General features: G+C 40.4%; 1 protein-coding gene across 2 annotated transcripts; it reads right to left on the reverse strand.

Annotated features, from left to right (window-relative positions):
* Positions 1 to 521: 521 nt before the first annotated feature.
* Positions 522 to 18123, reverse strand: tcf25 (TCF25 ribosome quality control complex subunit). Of its 2 annotated transcripts, none has more exons than XM_030096545.1 (18): positions 17824 to 18123; positions 16788 to 16919; positions 16627 to 16695; positions 16306 to 16427; positions 13956 to 14021; positions 13781 to 13863; positions 12148 to 12278; positions 10556 to 10655; positions 9540 to 9633; positions 9335 to 9427; positions 7982 to 8087; positions 7744 to 7903; positions 7545 to 7632; positions 7213 to 7371; positions 6982 to 7072; positions 5829 to 5908; positions 4659 to 4734; positions 522 to 1630 (listed from the first exon to the last, which is right to left on the reverse strand). In XM_030096545.1, exons 1-18 carry the CDS (start codon positions 18061 to 18063, stop codon positions 1463 to 1465), a joined length of 2058 nt encoding a protein of 685 aa, XP_029952405.1. In that variant the 5' UTR covers positions 18064 to 18123; the 3' UTR covers positions 522 to 1462. The 2 variants fall into 2 exon arrangements, with proteins under 2 accessions (XP_029952405.1, XP_029952398.1); XM_030096538.1 differs by having other exon boundaries at positions 16306 to 16430.
* Between the last annotated feature and the right edge of the window lie 793 nt (positions 18124 to 18916).

Consider the following 18916-nt stretch of genomic DNA (forward strand, 5'->3'; position numbering starts at 1 on the left):
GCACAGAGACGATACTTCAGTCTCTAATCATATCAGAAAACATGTGTCATTCTCTGTCACTGACCGCAGCTTGATGGACTGCAGCAGTTCACTGGAAACATTTATGAAGACTGTTGTATTTCACTGCATGGTTAAAGTGTACATTAGATTAATTTCAAAGCAGAGAAATCGTCAAAAACAGCAGAAGGAGGTCAGAATAAAAAGAACGAAGAACCTCACTCTGGCTGCTGTTTTCCCACAAATAAAGTATTGAATCATTTTTTTCCATAAGGGAAACAGAGAAAATAAGCCTACGCTTAAAGAAAATTAAAAATTAATAATATGCATTATTGAAAAGAACTAAATAAAATATGCAAATGAGGACGCTTTTACTTTGTGTTAAGATGTCAAAAAGTGTCCAACACAAAAGCACAGAATAATTCAGGGGCTCTATCCATTTATTTTGCAAATAACAAAAATACACTGAAGCTGCAGAATCTGCTCCACATTTCTTTGAGGCAGTTCAGATTTTCAGTTGTAACGAGAAATATTATTGTTTGGTATCAAGGTTCATTTTCGGGGTAATTTATCAAAATGTTTCACAAACATGATTTTTTTTTTTTTTTTTTACCCACATTTTTAAAAGCATTCCTGTGCAGTTTGAATGAGATAAATCTGGTTGCAGCATTCCTGCAAAAAAAAAAAAAAAAACCCAAAAAACAAAACATGTAATATAAAATAAAAACCCACACAAGTTCTTCTGGATGTCGGAAAGAATGTATTTCCACAGCGGGCCACAAAATCAATGAGTCAATTTGTACTGAAAGAAGAACCCTGACATGGAGGACTTGACTCGATGAAGAGGCTCACATTTAATTAGAAAACCCACAAATGAAGGGATTACAAATGCTGAACCAATTCCATAATAAAATATTTTCATAATCACCTGAAGCAATGTCACAGCTCAGCCTAAAAATGTAAGACTTTTTAACCCCTGCGCTTTACAGCCTCTGCAAGACGAACTTTGAGATGCTGAATTCATTATCTGATCAATTGTTTGAGGTGAAGTACTGCGAGTTATTGACAACAAAATCTGTTGGCAAAATTATTAAAATTTATTGTCAGCCAAGATCATTTCTGAACGCGTAAAACAGAAAATCAAGTGAAGAAAGGAAGTGTTTGAAGCGTTTCCTTCAGCCGGTGCAGAGATTCGAACAGCACAGCGGCTGCTTGTTTCTACTTTACTGTAAGTAACGGCGTCAGCCTGACCGGTTCATCTCAAAACCTGCTTTCTGCCACTGAAGGAACATTCCCCATGTTGACGCTGATCCAGTCACCCCTGAAGTAAAGAAACGTTAACGTTCTGACAAATAAAAATACTTCTCAGCTGTCTCCCACTCTACCTCCACTTTATTATACATTTATTATTATTATCATTTTAAATCTGATTGACTCTTCATCCAACCTCCGCCTGCCTTCACTTTCAGTCCCACTCCTCTTCATCTCTGTAGGGGTTGTCTTCCCTGGGCGGCTCCTGGAACCGGATGTTGGCCAGCATGTCCCGCATGGCCACCATCAGGCGATTCACCTCCTGGTTCAGCTCCTGCCCAGCTCGAGCCACCTCCATGTCGTCGTCCTGCCGCGGCCCGCCCTGAAGAGCAGAGCAGGCAAATCCAACAGTCTGAATATAGACTCCAACGACATGAGCAGATCCTCCATCTAGACCTGGCTAGGAGGGATTCAAACTTTATGAAAACTAACCTTTGAGGTTAATTAGTTATGCCAAAACGGCCCAAAGGCGTGAATGTGAGCGTGTCTGTGACGAATCGCCTTCAATCAAAGTCAGCTGGGATTATCTGCAGCTCCGCATGACCCCAGATTAAACCAAGACATCCATGGACGGCTGGATGGGGTGTTAGACCCCCTTTGTTAAACCTCCATTAATCACTGCACACTATAAATACCTGTGGTTGAATCACCTCCAGTGTTCTGATCTTAAAATCGGATAGAGGAGGTAATTAAAAAAGGAACACGCTTAACGGCTTCAGTAACTGGAAACCTTATTCAACGACAGCGAGAATTAAAGAAGAAAACACAAATTACATCAAAAGGAGAGTTTCTGTGCCTCATGTCCCTTTCTGGTATCTGACTGCATGTTAAGATAACAGAGAGGAACTTGGAAATATATTTCTTTTCTCCTAACTTTATTTCTTTTATCCATGTTGAATCTCTTCCCCTCCATAAGTGGATAACAGGGATGAGGATGGACAGAGATGTCCTGATGGAAGTGAGCCCAGGGCACATCTGTTCACAGTAATCTCATATAGGATAGCCGTCCCACGAGGTCTTCAACTATATGTGTGTCTTAATGCGGTGCTGGACTGTTTATGATGACCACTGGCAGTGAGCGCACAGCCAATACACACGTTTACGATGCACTTAGTCCATACAGTACCACGTTGAGCACTTTACCCTTTACAGCCATAGAATCAACATTTCTCTTGTGTCAGTGTCCTCTTCTTCTTCTTTTGTGATCATATAAAGGACTGTCAAGTTTCATCTGACTCGTCTTGGACTCTGTTTACAACATAAATTAATATGCAGCTTGACGCAGGTCTGCTCTGCGCCGACGGCAGTGATGCAGACGAGGATCAACCTGGAACATTCCCCTTCCTCTTCTAAAAACCTTTATCCAAACATAAGCAATCGCATGGGGTTCAGTTAGCCATGAGCAGCATTGGACTTTTCACAGGTGCACAAATTCTTATGTTGGAGAAACTTCTCTTTTGATATTTTGAATTGAATTGGGGAAAAAACAGGATTAAAAATAGTTTCTACCTATTGATTGCTTCAGTGTAATTATCAAAACCTCCATTATAGAAAAACACAAATGAAGGTTTTCTTCATGCAATCTTATAAGAAAAGGTTGATTTTTTTTTAAAATTCAATGCCGAGGTACTGAAAACAAATCCTCGCAAATCCAAACTGCAGAAAGAACGATAAATGGCTTCCTTATTGTTGCAAAACAAACAGCGTGCCTCAGTAAATCTGATCAAAAGTGTTAATTTTGTGTCAAACTATACGTAACCGCATCAACCGTCGCCATATGGTGTTTCTGCTCCCTTTCACCCAACCTGAGCCGCATTACAGGCCTTTCTGAAGGAACACAGCGGCGTGGAAGCAATGAGGGGAAAAGTCAAACAAGAATTAGCCGCTCAGGACTACATACTCCACGATTAGGTTTTCCTTCTCCATCATGATGCAATGTGGCTGGATATGCGACATTAACCACTTCAGAAACGTTACGGCATTAAAATTTATGATAAGATCACACTTTTAACAGTTTCTTCAGATTCCAACAACATTTCACTTAAAATAAGAACCATCTAGACAAGAAACTGACTCGCGTTGGATGAGTCGCTCCTTTATTTGAAACGCCTTGAACACAAAGTACAGCGGGAACTTCTATCTCCATCGTCCCACTTCAGAACACGACAATAAACAGTGGAAGCCACAGTGTCTGTTGCATGCAACTTCTCTCTAAATAACTTTTCCCCATCAATTTTTGCTGCAAGCATTTTTCCGCGATGCAGTCGCGCTGCTTGCCGGATCGGCTGGGAGTGGTCTGACGCCCAGCAATCGAGAAGAAATTGGAGGTTCAGCGTAACCTACAAATATTTCGTTTTTAATACAAAAATTAAAAAGTACAATGATGATGATGACGACGATGGTGGAACCCTGAAAGTTGATATCTAATCAATATGAAGCTCAAATTTCATTATTATCAAGCAGACAGCAAAACCAAAGCCAAAAACAACTTTTCACTGTGTGAACGGAGGCATTGTTTCACTAACTGACACCCTGGTGAGCAGAAACAAGGTCATATGCTGTCTTTCGATTTTTCTTTTCTTGTGAGCTTATTTCCTGGGGTGGAAAACATGAGTCTGTGGCGGAAATGTTCTATCAGTCATGGATGTGTGTGAAGCCGTTTTCCCAGCTCAGCGGCTACTTCCAGCCGCACTGCGAGGTGCCTCTGCGACAAGGGTGAATCTGTGTGCTGCATCTCTAATCTGCACATCCTGTGGAAAAACCAAGGTTTAAAATACATCGCCATTTTTAATCTTTGCTGGTGGGGCAAGGCGAATGTCATGGAGATCTATCTGCGCTATAAATAACAAGAGAGGTGCCCGTTCATTATAGACTGATTTTAATTAATTGAATTGGTGTCACTGATAATTCCACAGTTTAAGACACAAAAAGGTTACCAGTCAGGACAAAGCCTCACACTCTTTAGGGCACTTTATACCGACTGATTCACTAACGGTGTCCTTGCACCATTTGTTAAAACACAAATGAGTTTTGTTTGTGGGGTTTCCAGCTTTTAATCACATGGTATCTCCGCACGCACACCATGGGGTGTTTATCACTGATTTCTCTTATTCGGTGTTTCTGCGGCCATCTTCCTGTTGTGGAAACACATTCTGCTTTGTTTTTATTCAACATTACATATAATTACAATGCACATCAGACTGATCGCGGAGGTAAAATGTATTTACTCGATGAAGACTTTAAAAAAAATATTTCAATAGCGGTGAACAGTCACTACTGGTGTGCAACATTAACCTACAACTCTTTTTTTAATGACTATTATTGATTGACACCTGACTCACGCCACTCACCTGAAGGTTGAAGTTTGGAAGCAAAGACCGGAAGAACAGGGATAACGTGCTCTCGTTGGACGCCCCCACGTGCAGCCTGGGTGTAGAGAGAAAAACGCTAAAATAAACGTCTAAAGATTCAAGCCAGAGTCTTGAAAGCACAAACAGAAGTGCAGAATTCCATCCATCTTTTGAACTGTTTTATCTGTGTCGGGGTTGTGGGGGAACGCCACACACAGAGGCCCGCAGGCCCACCTCAGACTTGAACCCAGGACCGTGAGGTGAAGGTGAAAACCAGTGTACAACCACATCACTGTGCAGGCCCACTTCACAAAGGAAAGGCATTATTAAGTGCTAAAAGAGTGCAGAATCATCTCAGAATAACACCTTTTTTTTTTTTTTTTAATTTCAAAGGATTCTAATACAGTTTCACAATATTTATATATTTGAACTCCGAGTCACAGATTATTATGAGCTGTAAACGTCACTTTAAAACACTGATCAACGTGACTTTAGTTCAAAGGTTGCAGACTCCTCATGCAGAGGCTGGATGGCATTTGACACCCTCAATACAAGAAGACTAATTTGGGCTTTTCTGTGTTGACTTAAGTTTGCATGTTCCCCCAAAGTCTGACCAAATGTGTGAGGATGGGTGTTCTTGTCCATCTGAAAGAGTGATGCTTTGTGTACTGAAGAGGCAGCAAAGGAAATCGGTTTCATTTTTAAAAAATGATGTTAATTTAAAGAAATGCATTTCTGTGTTTTCATAACTGAAAGAGGTAAGTCAATAAATCTCAGTGATGTGTGTTCAATGCCGTCAACCTGCTACCGAGTGGTTGGACTAAACTCTCCCACTCAGAGTTACTCCTTCATTTTGCCCTGAACTAAATTATACACTGGTGTCATCTGAGGTTAAAGTAAATTCAAAGAGCAACAAATGAAAGTTGACTGTGCTGGATAAGGATCAGATGAAGGCAGGATGAGGAAAATCCCACCAATTTGTCGTGTCTCCTTCATTTTTTTTATTATGAGGATGTATTTCCAGCAGTTTGGTTAATCCTCATCAAATCCTGTTTACATTAGAATATGTGGAAATAATAAACAGAAAGTTCAAATAAAGACTTTTTTTTGTTTGTTTGTTTGTTTTTACACCAAAGGCATTTCAACCCGTCGGTTCGTGCTGTTCATTACCTCTCTGGTCGAGAATACGACGACACCGAGTCCAGAGGAGGCAGGGGGTCAAAACCCATGACGGGCTGAGTGGTCACCTCCTGAGGGCGTCAAGCAAATCCACAAAGTGAGAATCACAGATGCATGAGCTCAGAGACACATTGCAGCACTTCAGATGTGATCAGCAGCCGGTTGGCACTAATGTCTCACTTTAAAGTCAAATGTGGAACCAAGTTACTGGGAAACGCTTCTCCAGATTCGCCGGCCCATCAATGGTAACTTTGTGAGGGGACTCTGAGGGTCTTTTGTCTCACATGGGTAAATAAAACTGAGACTGTCACAGTGACTCAATATTGGCTATTTTCTGTATTTTATCTTTTTACAATTTATTTTGGTCTTGCTATTTGTGTAAAAAGGTCATGATTTAGAAGCAAACCAATCTGTGAGAAATGTGTGACAAAATCAATTATTAATACATGTTGACTTGAACTTTTACTTTATCATAGATTTTTTAAAATTTAATTTTTTATTTTTTTAATTTTTTTATTACTTTCATGGATTACAGTGATTATTATAAAACCTCACAGATCCCACAAGTTCAGTCAGACTCCAGGAAACATTCATGGTTTATCCCAGGTGACAAAAAGTCAGCGCTCCCCGGAAAGCGTTGTGTGTGTGTGTAGTAGCATTTTGTGTGTGTGGTAGCAGTTTTGTAATAAAGGTGCCGCAGACTTTTGACAGGTAGCGTGCAGCATGAATGTCTTGAAATAATTACTGAATAAAAAAAATGCAAAACAACATGTAAAAAAAATATGTATATATAAAAAAAAAATAACAGCACTATTTTTCCTGACCTGGTCGTTCAATTCAACTGTGAAACAGACACAACTGTGTTTTACCGTTTGTTTCATGATCTGTTTTTAAAATATTAATGTGTGGTATTTTGGGTCACACAGCTCCTCACTGAGTTATGAAATTTTATTCAACTTGTGTGAATTTCAAACAAATAATGAACCACCACTGTTTTCTGAATGAAATCCACCCTTTCATTGCTACGCTGAAGACGAGACAACTGAAAATGCTGCGGACCTTCATCTCTGTACGAGCCGTGCAGACGAACTTCCACTTAGATGTAGCCGTTCATGTCTTAATGAGAATTGTTTTTTTTTCTTACCAGAGGCAGACTTGAAGTCGCCTCTTTGATCTCAGACAGGAGGACGTGGCGATGGATGTTCCTCGGTGCACTCTGGTACCTCTGCTTCCTCCTGAAACAAAGTGAGGACAGACTTTTTTTTTATCCTCCAGTATTAAAGATAAGCCGTGCCCTGAAATAATTTAAACCTTGCAAACAGAGTCTGCCGTTGATAAAACATCACAGCACTGGAGCTGAGAGTTCCTGTCGTACTTGTTTTGGCATTCCTCCACGAGAGGGTCTGCAGCGTCCACTCTGCGGAGCACCTCCTTCACCGACTCCTCCAGCCAGAGCATGACTGGCGCTTCCCTCCACAAGTTGTACGTCCTTCCCACATAGAGAGCGGTCAGCTGGGCCAAAGCAGGCGGCTGCCTGAAGACAGACCGACAGTGAGCTTCGGGCTTGGAACAGGCAGATAAAAGCAGCCCAGTCAACTTGCTAAATTCGAGTTTTCTGCTTAAGAGTCGATGCTTAAACAGTATGAAATTCATATGTTATAACCAATTATGACTATAACAGTAGGTTTAAAGTAATAAGAGTGTTACCCCAGCTGACTCTTTGGGCCGAAGAAGCTGTGTGACGTCACTGCAGCATCTGCTTGCACAGTACACAGGTCCAGTAAGGGCGTCAAGACTGTAGAAAGCACATGTTCACATGCAGCGTTCACATTTGTATTACGCAATTAAATAAATGAATTTCAAAAACTGCCAGTGAAGCAATATCTCAGCATTTCTATATTCAAACCTCCAGGAAACATGATGAGAGCATGTTGCAGCATCTGGTCGGCATTGCTTCTCTGTTTGCTGCTTTCTTCAGGATCCGCGTCGTCCTGCTGGCTGAGATGAAAGTGGCAAAGTGCAGTGGAGAACGCAAAGTTTGGAAGCTGAGACAGATTTCGGTGCTCCTGAAAAGCATTATCGATGAATGAGAACGAAATACTGACAATGTCACACAAACGCTGCAAACAGCGGCCAGGTTTTACCTCCCAGTCCTGGTAGAGCTGCAGGAGGGACTGGTACTCTCTGGAGCGCAGCGTCAGGAAGTCGATGAGCAGCAGCATGCAGAGCGGGTCCGAGTCGGGGTCCAAGCTAATGAGGGCCACAGAAAATATCTCACGTTAAAGGCTGCTGTCAGTAAAAGATGGCTTTTAAGTTAATCCTTTGTTATTGCTGACATTCAAATTAAATTCAAAATTTCACACTTTTCTACTGAAAATAACGAAGACATCTAACGCTGAATGTCATCAAATAGAAATGTGTGTCTGTAACTTTTGCAGCTTGGCCAGCTGAAGTAATCATGAGGTGGTTTAAAACGCATTTTACATAAAAAGTTCAAATTTACATTCTTTTGTGGAACATAGCACAACATTTTCATTTAAAATCTACAAAAGCATAAACATAGCATTCTAAAAAACCTACATGAAAATTACTGCTTTGTTTAAATCAATCACAGCAATCCTACTTGTAATTCAAGTTTGTTACAAGCTGTTTGGAGAAAAAAACCATTTCTAAATGTGCCACAACGGGCTGATGGCAGCAGTTTGTGGAAACGGCTCCGATTCAAATGTGGCGTCTGTACAAAGATGAAATCGGAGCTTTGATGTTATGTAATGACACACGATAAAAAAACACAGTGAATGCTTTGAGATTATGTCACCATATAAACGCAGATCACCGAATCTTGTGTATCAAAACATTTTGCTGCATCACTGCCTCGCTGTACGGTTCTCAGAGCTGCTGGACAACTGTCCGACCCCGGAGAGGCTGACAACATTTTAAATGTAAACTTGCTTAACTAAATTCAAATGACTATCCCAGAGCTTTATGGCTGAATGTTTATCTGACCCTTCCAACTTAGATCCCAATTTTTAAATTCACTTTTGAGTTACAGATTCCCTCAAAACGGATTACATCTGATGACCCTAAACGTATAAATATGCCTGACTGAAATTTTGTGATCATAATAAACTGCAACATCTATTTAATATTTATTTAATTCGATAGTTTCAGACAAATATTTCACTGCATTGTGAAAATAAATTCATATGTGTGTTCGCTTGAAGTAATTTAGGGAAATAAGAGTGTTTCTGTTTAGCTATCAAACCATGTGATCATAGGCAAAGTCTGTTAGTGCAACATTAAATAAAAGAACTGAAGACACGAGAGAAATGAACAGTGTCTGAATGTCCACCTCCCTTCTTGCTTTAGACTCTGTCATCTTACATTTATTTCACTCACGAAAAAAACAAACAAAAAAAACCCTCTGAGATTTGCTTTTATCTTTTGGAAAATAATGGTTAATTGTTAATTATATATATATATATATATATATGTACCTCAGGATCAACTTGCAGTATTCCAAAGCCGTCCGTGGACATCCTCTCTTCTCCAGGAACATCATGTGCTTATAAAGCGCCAGATAAAACGCTCTGCAAACAAGGAAGGTTCAAACACCGACTCGCTCAGTCTGTATAGTTTAACTCAGGTTTAAAACATCACTCTACTCTTCATAAAAGCAAAAGAAGACGGAGCGTGGCCAACCTGTTCTCCGGCCTCAGATAATCCAGCCTGCTTGTGCCCGATGTCAGACTGAATAAAGGATGAAAGGCACACTCAAAGCTGTACAAGGCCCGTTCTGAAAGAGAAAAGTAATCAATTTTATAAACTACGTTAATAGACAGAAGATATATCTTTTCGTCTCTGAGAAAACCATAAACACGCTATTTTAGAAGTACTACTTCAATAATGTCTCAGTAAATCCCTTCATCCTGAAACCAGGGGCAATGAAATCCTCTGTATGACGTCTTTGTCTATCATCAAGTGGCTTATAGTTATATGATAAACCAGAGGGGGGAAAAAAAAATCAATTTAAAATTATGCTGCAATCTCTTTACGACTCCACATCCAGCGTTTGACTCAGAATTTAGGAAAGCACACGTTATGAAATATCTCTGCGACTCTGAGTTGAATAAACAGGAGGCTTCGCACTACAGAGCAACACAGAACATTCAGAAAAGCCATTTATTGGAAATAAAATAAGACGCTGTGGCCGCTGTTACAGGATGAATTTGCTCTGTACTTGAGTGCCGGTGACATGATTAACCTGTACCGACAGGAGGACATGCCGACGCTGCTGTGTCCTTGAAGTGCTTAAAACCCATCAGAGTCAACAGGCCGACTCTGCAGGAACTGATGGATCAATAACATTACCAAGTGTGCAGTAAATATGTCCGGTCCTCTTAGCGGTGATAAGACACAGGCGTGCACTTAAAAAGCAGCCGATTGTATGACTTCATTTTTGTGCCAAAATAGAAACGCCTGTTTTTCTGCACTGAGGCGTCGACTTTCATCAACTACTGGAAAAGTATTTCTCTGCAGCTCACAGTTATTAGCTGTACTACTTCTGGGAAATCATCTTTAATAATTAACCATCGGTTTTTCCAAAAACCGCACGAGTGAATGTAGAATACAGTGGATTGGGGAATATTTCTTCATGTAAACTGTGTGCAGGGGACTGCATCCTTTTCTAAGACATGACAGGTCTCTTTAATTCTCACCGATGAGGTCTCGAGCCATTTCCTGGTCCTCCTGGATGCGGCAGACGTCAGAGAGCTGCAGCAAGGAGTCAATGTGGTAGGGATTCAGCTGAAGCAGAGCCTGGACGGGAACACAGAGACAACAGTCAGACCACAGAGCAACAGTAGACGGGAATTAAGGTGTGCAAAATAGATGGCGACTTAGGAAAGCACATTCAGCGACACATTTGTAATTTTTTTTTTTTGTCGATTGTCACTGTTGGTGGTGCTTTTGGCTCACAGTGAGAATCTCTGGTCTTGTAAACTCCTTTAAGAGAGTGACCATGTATTATGCCACTCGTGCTATCAAATTAAATGGCAATAAGTTGATTTTAATTACTATATCACAGGGTAACTGGGTGTTGGTCCTAATTAATCTTAGCTGGCGGTGAATGAAGGCAGGCTGTGTCTCCAACATTCTGTTGATATCAGGACAAACACAAGGAGCCAGAAATTCACACACATCCAATTTCACACCCAAACACACACCAAATTGCCCTCAAATGGACAGTCTGAGGCAACTCGAGTACATGGAGAAAACCAAAGCTCGGGGGGCATGAAAACTCTTCAAAGAAAGGGGATTGGCTAAATATTTATTATTTACACCAATGTAAATGTCCATTTTTACTGAACATTATAAATATTGGGGGGAAAGCAGTGTTTAGTATTTAACTTTGAAAATAAATTTAATAATTTATAGAAAACAGAAGTTTTGTTTTTGTTTTAAAGAGCACCCAGACGGGCCAGTCCGGCGCCCCAGAGCGCCCCTGACTAAAGAAATCCAAAAACCACATGATGTAACCAGCAGTTGCTGCCAGCCATGACGGTGGTTTTGCATTGTGCAGCATCAGGTTTAGAAACTGCTAACTGAGGCGATAACTGCTGCATAACTGTAAATTTTATATTCGGAGGGAAATAAAACCTTAAGTAGAGTTCCTACGAACTGATGTGAGGCACCTGTGATCAGAATATCAGTACGAAAACAAACAGCTAAAGGTAAAAGACTTTTTTTTTTTATTAATTATTTCACAGATTATGACTGATAACGATATATTTCCCAAAGTTTTACCTTATCCTTCTAGTATTACTTTGTATTAGCTAAGCCAATTTGATTTGATTTAAAACTCAAATCAATAATCAGTCGTTATTTGGGCGTCTATATTGGGCGTCAGATTTCCTTTCAGTAAAAAAAAAAAAAAAAAAAAAACTTGCTCAGCAGAGATATTCAATCCTGTTAAGACAACAACTGTCGAGAATATTTATAATATTAATATTGTAACCAGACTATAAAAGATAAACCATGCCGACTCATTTATGTCTGCGAGGAGACACAGCCCTCTGTGTGAGAGTGTTCAAGGTTTTTGTGTTTGCTCTAAGAGTGTGAAAGTGATCACTGTTCTCACTCAAGATACATTAAGACCTTTTAGAAAAAAAAAAACCAAGCATACAATCAACATAGGCATCTATTTGTCAATTTATGAAGATAAAATCAACATCTAGAAGGGATAGAACTTCAACGGGGTCTGACTAGTTTTGAAGTGAGTTTCATCAAAACGATCAGGTGAACTTTTTACCACAATGTTGTTGGGATCCATGGACTCCACAGCATCCAGGAACTTGAACTGTACTTGCTGGTACTCCCGACCGTGCTCAAAGGTAAAGTAATGAATGCCATCTTTTGTCTCCAGCAACGCCATTGAAATCCCTACGGACAAGTCGAGCAGCGTTGGCAACAACAACACAACAACAACACGACGCAGACATGATTTCCTCACATGGCGAGATGCATTCAATCCACTGTGGTTTAGATTACTGAGTACAGAGAGGAAAGCAACTGACCTCGGCAATAAAGCTTGTCCCATATAAATGTCACAAACAAAGGGCTTTACAGTCTGTACATTATATAGCCACAGAGACCCGAAAGGAAACATGTTGGGAAAAGAAGAAGAACAAGAAAAAAAAAAGAGGGCAGGTTTCACATGTGATCTGGATAAAGGACAATGAGGGATGCTGGGATTTACGGCTCTGTCAATGAGCTGGAATTTTTGGGATCAAACAGCTGCTCAATATATATTGACTCCCTAGATTTTTTTAGATCAGATTATGCAAATATATTACAAAATTATATTACAAAATACAGCAAGAAAAAAACAGTTTGCTTCTTGATTTGTTCCCTACTGATGTACACTGCACCTTTACGGAATGAAAAATAGAAGGCCGTTGTTTAAAAACAGTGAACTATGCAGTGATAACTTTCTCACATGCAGTTTATTCCACTAATAAAAAGAATTTCAGTTTTGTTGCTGTTGGAAAGAAAAACATAATCCTCATATTTCTGATAAGAGTTATGAAGTTACAGTTTTTGTAATATGTGGTCAACAGATCAGGGGCTTGGTGAAATATTGTTAAAATGATATAAGAGCAGAACACATTTAAAAAAAAACAGAGAAAAACCACATTTTAAGATCACAGGGTTTAAAAATCACTGAAAACCACAAAGATTTTGTTCCCATTGATAAACTATTTGAAAATGACATTACAGTTTATTTTTTTAAAATAACAAGTAATATTTCTGTCTCCTGGACAGGAACAGTGACTCAGTGAGCGACTGAAACATTTGCTTTGTGTTATAAAAAGAGGCTTTGTAACTTTTTCAACTACCTGAAATGACATTTATCAGAAAGAAATTACATAATGGTGACTTTCAGTGCATTCACAATGGGGCAGTCTTTACGATGCTGCCGAGATCACATGGAGCTTTCAGCCTATATTACGCTGGAAAGAATCCAAGAATATCCACTGTCAAAGAGCCGCTTGTGCTTTCTGAAGGACAGAAGGTAAAAAAAATTGTTCCAATTTGCTCGGCTGGCCATGGAATCATTAGTTTCAGCAAAAAGGAGTGAATGTTTAACCTGTCAAAATGTTCCGCACAAGAATCTAAACTAGCAATGCATCATATGTATGTTTGAGAGTGTGAACATGGGAAAACTGTCCTCATATGTTTGTTATATCTTTCATCTTCTTGAAAAGAGTTGAAAAGAAAACCAAAACAATTAAGGAGCCAAAACAAGCTTAATATTTGACTTTGATATTATAATCCTTATGATCATAAAGAATCTCTTTGTCTAGCACATTTAAGATTCAATGGACAGTTTCATTCCAGAATGATCAATGAATTGAAGTTCAATCATTTTCAGTGAAGCCTACCTGGGCGGCTGAAACGAGGCCAGCTGTCTTTCGGGTTGGTCATCCAAGTGGTCCGATGGAACTGTCTGTTTCTCTGTCGAGGTCTGACGTAGAGGAAAATATACAACTACATAAATATGGATGACAAGCCGTCAAAAATCTCAACAATCTGACTTTGTCTTACACTTATTTTTACCTTTGATCCCCAAGGACAGCCCGAGCACCAAAGTATCTCTTGAGCTCCGTCTCCGGGTTCAGATTCCTAAAGAATTAGGACAGAAAGAGGCACATTCAGTGGACAACATAACCATGTGAACCAGAAGATGAGGAATGTTGAAGAACAGCTTTTTGATTGAGATGTTTCAATTTCAGGACAGTGGTGACTTGCTAGAAATTAAAGATGTGGATAGTAAATTAGGAGCAAGAGCCTTGATCCCCATCATCTCCCTGGAGTGAAATAATGTGGCAGCACAACATCCTAGAAACATGACAGATCGGACTCTGTTGGAGCAGTATTGGAGAGGAGGATGGGGGCTCTAATGCAGAGTATCTTGAGGAACTCCAAACATCCACTGCACGACACAGTTGCAGCTCAAAAAAGTGAGCGGAGTAACAGGCTCCTGTCATTGCGCTGCAGAACTGAGCGCTTCAAGAGGTCGTTCATCCCCTCAGCAATCAGGCTGTATAACAGATGTGCCTGAGTCAAACTAAGTACACTACGAGCACTTTTATTTATTGTACTGTTATTTATTATTTGCATGTGATTGATTTGTGTGCTGCTGGACACCTGAATTTCTCCCTTGGGAGATTAATAAAGTTTTATCTATCTATCTATTTATCTATCTATCTATCTATCTATCTAAACAGACAAAGACGTTTCATCAAGGTTATAAATGCTTTTGCTTTCTTCCTCTTTCAGGCTTTTCAAGACACGATGGAGCCACAGTGACAAGAAAGCTTTCAATCCATCTGAAAAAGTTAGCTTTTCCTTGATTGACTGTATCGTCCATTAGTGAACAAGAAAAGTCAAGTATGATTCCCTTTCAGAGCAAATACTTCTCAGTGAATTGTGTCAGTAGCTGATGATCTGTGGAAAAATATTATTATGGGCAGATCATCAATAAAATGAGCACAAATTATTGGCAAAAATACTTCTTCTGTATCAGTGTACCATACTGCTGTGACTTTAACAAAACAATCTAACTCCGACATTAGTTTGTGTCGTCACATATGCCACATACGAGGGGGTACCCAAAAAAAACCGGAATTTGGTCAGAAGACAATAATAATAATGAGTTCCGACTTCTGGCCGTCACATGTGCTGCAGGTAAGCCTCATGCACATCTGTGAGAAATTTGAGCTCCGAGAGTTACACTGAAGCCTGTCGGGAGCTATTTATAGCAACAGAGTGCAGAGGCAGTCTGCGATTTTTTCCAAAATGGCGACATTGACTGGGAAGCCAGAGCAGCGCGTAAACATTAAATTCTGCTTTTTGCTGGGAAAAAACAGCAGCAGAAACACTCACCTTGTTGCAGCAAGCCTACAAGGATGATGCTCTGAGGAAGAATCAGGTCCATGAGTGGTTCGGGTGGTTTAAAAAGGGCCAGATGTCCGCGCATCAGGTGCGCTCAGCCGTGAAAGCAATGCTGAGCTGCTTCTTCGCTGTCCAGGGTATCGTCCACAGCGAGTCTGTCCCTCCAGGTCAGACTGTAAATCAGGACTACTACATGGAAGTCCTCAGACGGCTCCGTGAGGATGTGAGGAGGAAGCGGCCCGCGGAGTGGCGGAGTGGAGCCCGGTTGATCCACCACGACAGTGCGCCAGCGGACACGGCGCTGCGCGTCACGCAGTTTCTGGCGAAGAATGAGATGAATCTCCTCTCCCAACCGCCTGATTCGCCAGATGAAGCCTCGAGTGACTTTTTCTTGTTCCCCAAGTTGAAGAAAGAGCTGAAGGGACAGCGGTTTGCAGATGTGGAGGAGGTGACAGAAAAATCGCAGCCGGCAACAAATGGCACTTTTACGCGCGGGTCTGACGACGCATTCGTGAAGTGGGAGACACGGCTGGAGCGCTGCATTAATGCAGATGGGGATTATTTTGAAGGCGACGGTGGTGTTTTATTTTGAAATGTCATAAATAAAAAGTTATAATCAAATTCCGGTTTTTTTTGGGTACACCCTCGTACACAAGGTGAGTTTAACTTTGAATTCTATGGAGATTCACAGAGCACCTCCCCTCCCAAGATATGCAGCTTCCACTGATTTGCTCATCTTGTGTGAGCCAAGCACCACCACATGGTGACAATTAGGAATAACAGTGCTGTATAGGAAACTCACCGCATGAACAATTCTGATCTAATAAACAATAACAACAGCATCTATAACAGTGACTGCAATCAAATACGCTATCCAAAATCAGCTTACGTAAGAACTGGTTTATTAACACAGCGCACTTATGCAACACAGTGCATCAGTTTGTGGTCAGTAAAGTAAAAACGAAATCTACTGCCGAGTTGAGTGAGCGTTATAAAAAGGTGGGGTCCTCACCTGTGCTCCACATGAAGCACAGATCTTCTGTCAGAACCTCCGCAACCTTCATTTTGCAGACTCAGACCAGTGGATTGCTCCAGGTTCTCCAGCAACAAGTCAATGTCATCACCAGGCGCGGCCTTCTAAAAGTCAGTTGAAAGATAAATTAAATTCAGTCAAACCTAATTTAACTGTTCGTATAACCCAAGAGGAAATGTGCATAGAGTTAGTGTCAGTTTGAGCCTTTAACAATAGCTGTAACGCTGTGTTATTATCAAGAACACAACAATAGTTTAAACATTTGAACTATGATAAGATATAAATTCCAAAATAAGTTACCTGTCCTTCTTCTGATGCCACTTTCTTCTTCTTCTTCTTCTTCTTTTTGACTTTGTCTCCAGATGAGGGCTGTTACAGAAAAGAGAATACGCAACAGTGAATATTTCAGTAGAAATAAGGGAGAAGAGAACAGTATTTACCTGCTTCGGTCTTAATCTTACCTTGGCAAATGCTTCATGATTTTGATCTGTTTTGTCAGTTTCTTTGTTATTTCCTGTTCCATTTGTATTTCTGTCAGGTTTCTCTGCCTCTTCTTCGGGTGAGTGTTTTTCAGTCTCGTCTGCATCACATATCTACAAAAATAGTCAGAATAGCACAAAAATGTACAAGGTTAAGTCAAAGTAAAGGTTTGGACCACTCTGCTTGCCTCGTGTCTTATATGGGAAAGTTTTGTTGAAAGAGAACAGAAGGAGAGCTATGCTGGAAAGGAGAGGAGCTGGTCTGGTGTGCCAATGAGGGTGGCTTCAGTTTTGGAGCCGTTTTCCTGCAGGAAGTTGAGCTTCTTCCACGTCTCTGTCTCCTACAAGCAGGTGGTCAGTGTGGATGTTGGCAGGGGAGCAGCTTATTCATTCATTCATTTACTTTATGCTCAAAAATATTCACTGGAATCACTATCAACATTATCACCAAAAATTATAAAAGCTATCTTGTTCTTTTTTAATATTAAGATCACTGTTAAACTTTTTCAGTTTGTAGTTACTGTCAGCTTGTTGTAACAATGCAATTTACCCCAATTCTGGGACAAATAAAGGATTATCTTAATTTTTTATTAGTTTAATTGAAAATAAGAACCTTGATGGGTTTTGTTCACTTCCAGCATTACTTATTGAAGAGCTTCACCAGCATCTGTCTAAAATGTAATCATATAAACGCGTCACTTTAATGATAAAACGTCATGTGCGCATTTAGAAACACGACTCCATGTTGTCCCTTTAAGAAAAGCAAACACACAGGAGTGGTAGACTCGATTAAAACTGTTGATTAAATATTTCCCAGGATATTTAACATGTGACATTTTAGCAACAGAGTCTTTATATGAGTTCAATCCGATGAAAAACAAGCAATGAAGGTAGCAGGTCGTGTTTTCACTACAGAGCTAGCTGAGCCTTCGTTACTCACACTCTCAAAGGACGACACAGCGGTGACATGTTAAAGGAAACCTGCCAAGAGGAACCGGGGGTTTAACCATCGCCTCACCAGCTCGTAGATGTTGCTGAAGTTTTTCTGAGCCTTGTTTTTCTTGGCTTTTCTGCCGCTGCCTTTGGACGTAGGAACGACAACAGCCGCTTCGATCTGCCCCTCCTCCTCCTCCTCTTCCTCCTCCTCCTCAGCCTCAGCCCGCTCCTCCGGCCTGTCGCCCAGAGTCATCCCCCCAAAGTCCAGCTCCTCCTGACCCCGCTGCTTCCCCTTCAGCCTCCGTAAAGCCCTGGTAGACATAGCGCACTTTTCCTGGGCCACATCCACCCGAGCAGAGAGAATAGTGCTGTTTTATGGAAGCGGACATGCGCAGTGGAGAGGCGCGTCTCCATTGGTCAATTTCTCTTCTTCTACTGGAAGTGTCAGCGTCGCGGAGCGCCACTGCCCCCACAGGACATGTTCAGAACTACACTAATAACTTTATAAAAACCTCTCAGGACATCTGCGAATAAAAATAACTGCTGCTTTGACTCGTATAGTGTCTCAAATTTGAGCGAAAAATAAACATAAATTGTGAATCTCAGGACCCAAACAGTCACAGTTGTGCCAGAACGACTTGAACTGAATTTGCTTGAAACTTTAAACTTTTGCAGTCATGATCAACACTGACAGACTGGGGGACCTTAGAGTACTGGAATAAAATTGGTTGGCTCATATTTTTGGTGTATCCCTAAGGTAGAGAGAAATATTCAAAAAGAAGCTGCTCTCTGATGATTTAAATCAACTACATTAAATTAGTTTTATTCAAACCACATAGAAGTCAATAAAGTACAAACTTGAAAAGTGGCATCAATTCTGTAACATTTAATAATTTCATTCTGATGCAATTCTGTGTGTCTATTGCTGCACATAAAAGTGAATATGAATTGCTGAAACAATGGAGAAAATATCAAAAAGTTAAATATAAATGAGCATTCTCTATTTTTCAAAATACTATTTTCATAACTTCAAGTCAGTCATTTCTTTCAGGGTGCACTGTCACCAAATCCACTCAAAGACACCAACTGGTTCAACTGTATTCTTTATTCCTGTAAACATGTGCTTCATCTCAAAAGCTTCTTTACAAACACTTGAAGCGTTCATGCTCTCAATG

Source organism: Salarias fasciatus, chromosome 1 (genome assembly GCF_902148845.1).
Source record: "Salarias fasciatus chromosome 1, fSalaFa1.1, whole genome shotgun sequence".
NCBI classification, from domain to species: Eukaryota; Metazoa; Chordata; class Actinopteri; order Blenniiformes; family Blenniidae; genus Salarias; species Salarias fasciatus.

Excerpts from the sequence above, each read along its gene's own strand:
- tcf25 (XM_030096538.1), bottom strand. The coding sequence starts at position 18,063 with ATGTCTACCAGGGCTTTACGGAGGCTGAAGGGGAAGCAGCGGGGTCAG. Across the intron at positions 14,022-16,305 it reads GTGCTTCATGTGGAGCACAG|GAATCTGAACCCGGAGACGG; the intron begins GTGAGGACCCCA and ends CTAATTCTTTAG. Across the intron at positions 9,634-10,555 it reads AATGGCTCGAGACCTCATCG|AACGGGCCTTGTACAGCTTT; the intron begins GTGAGAATTAAA and ends TTTCTCTTTCAG.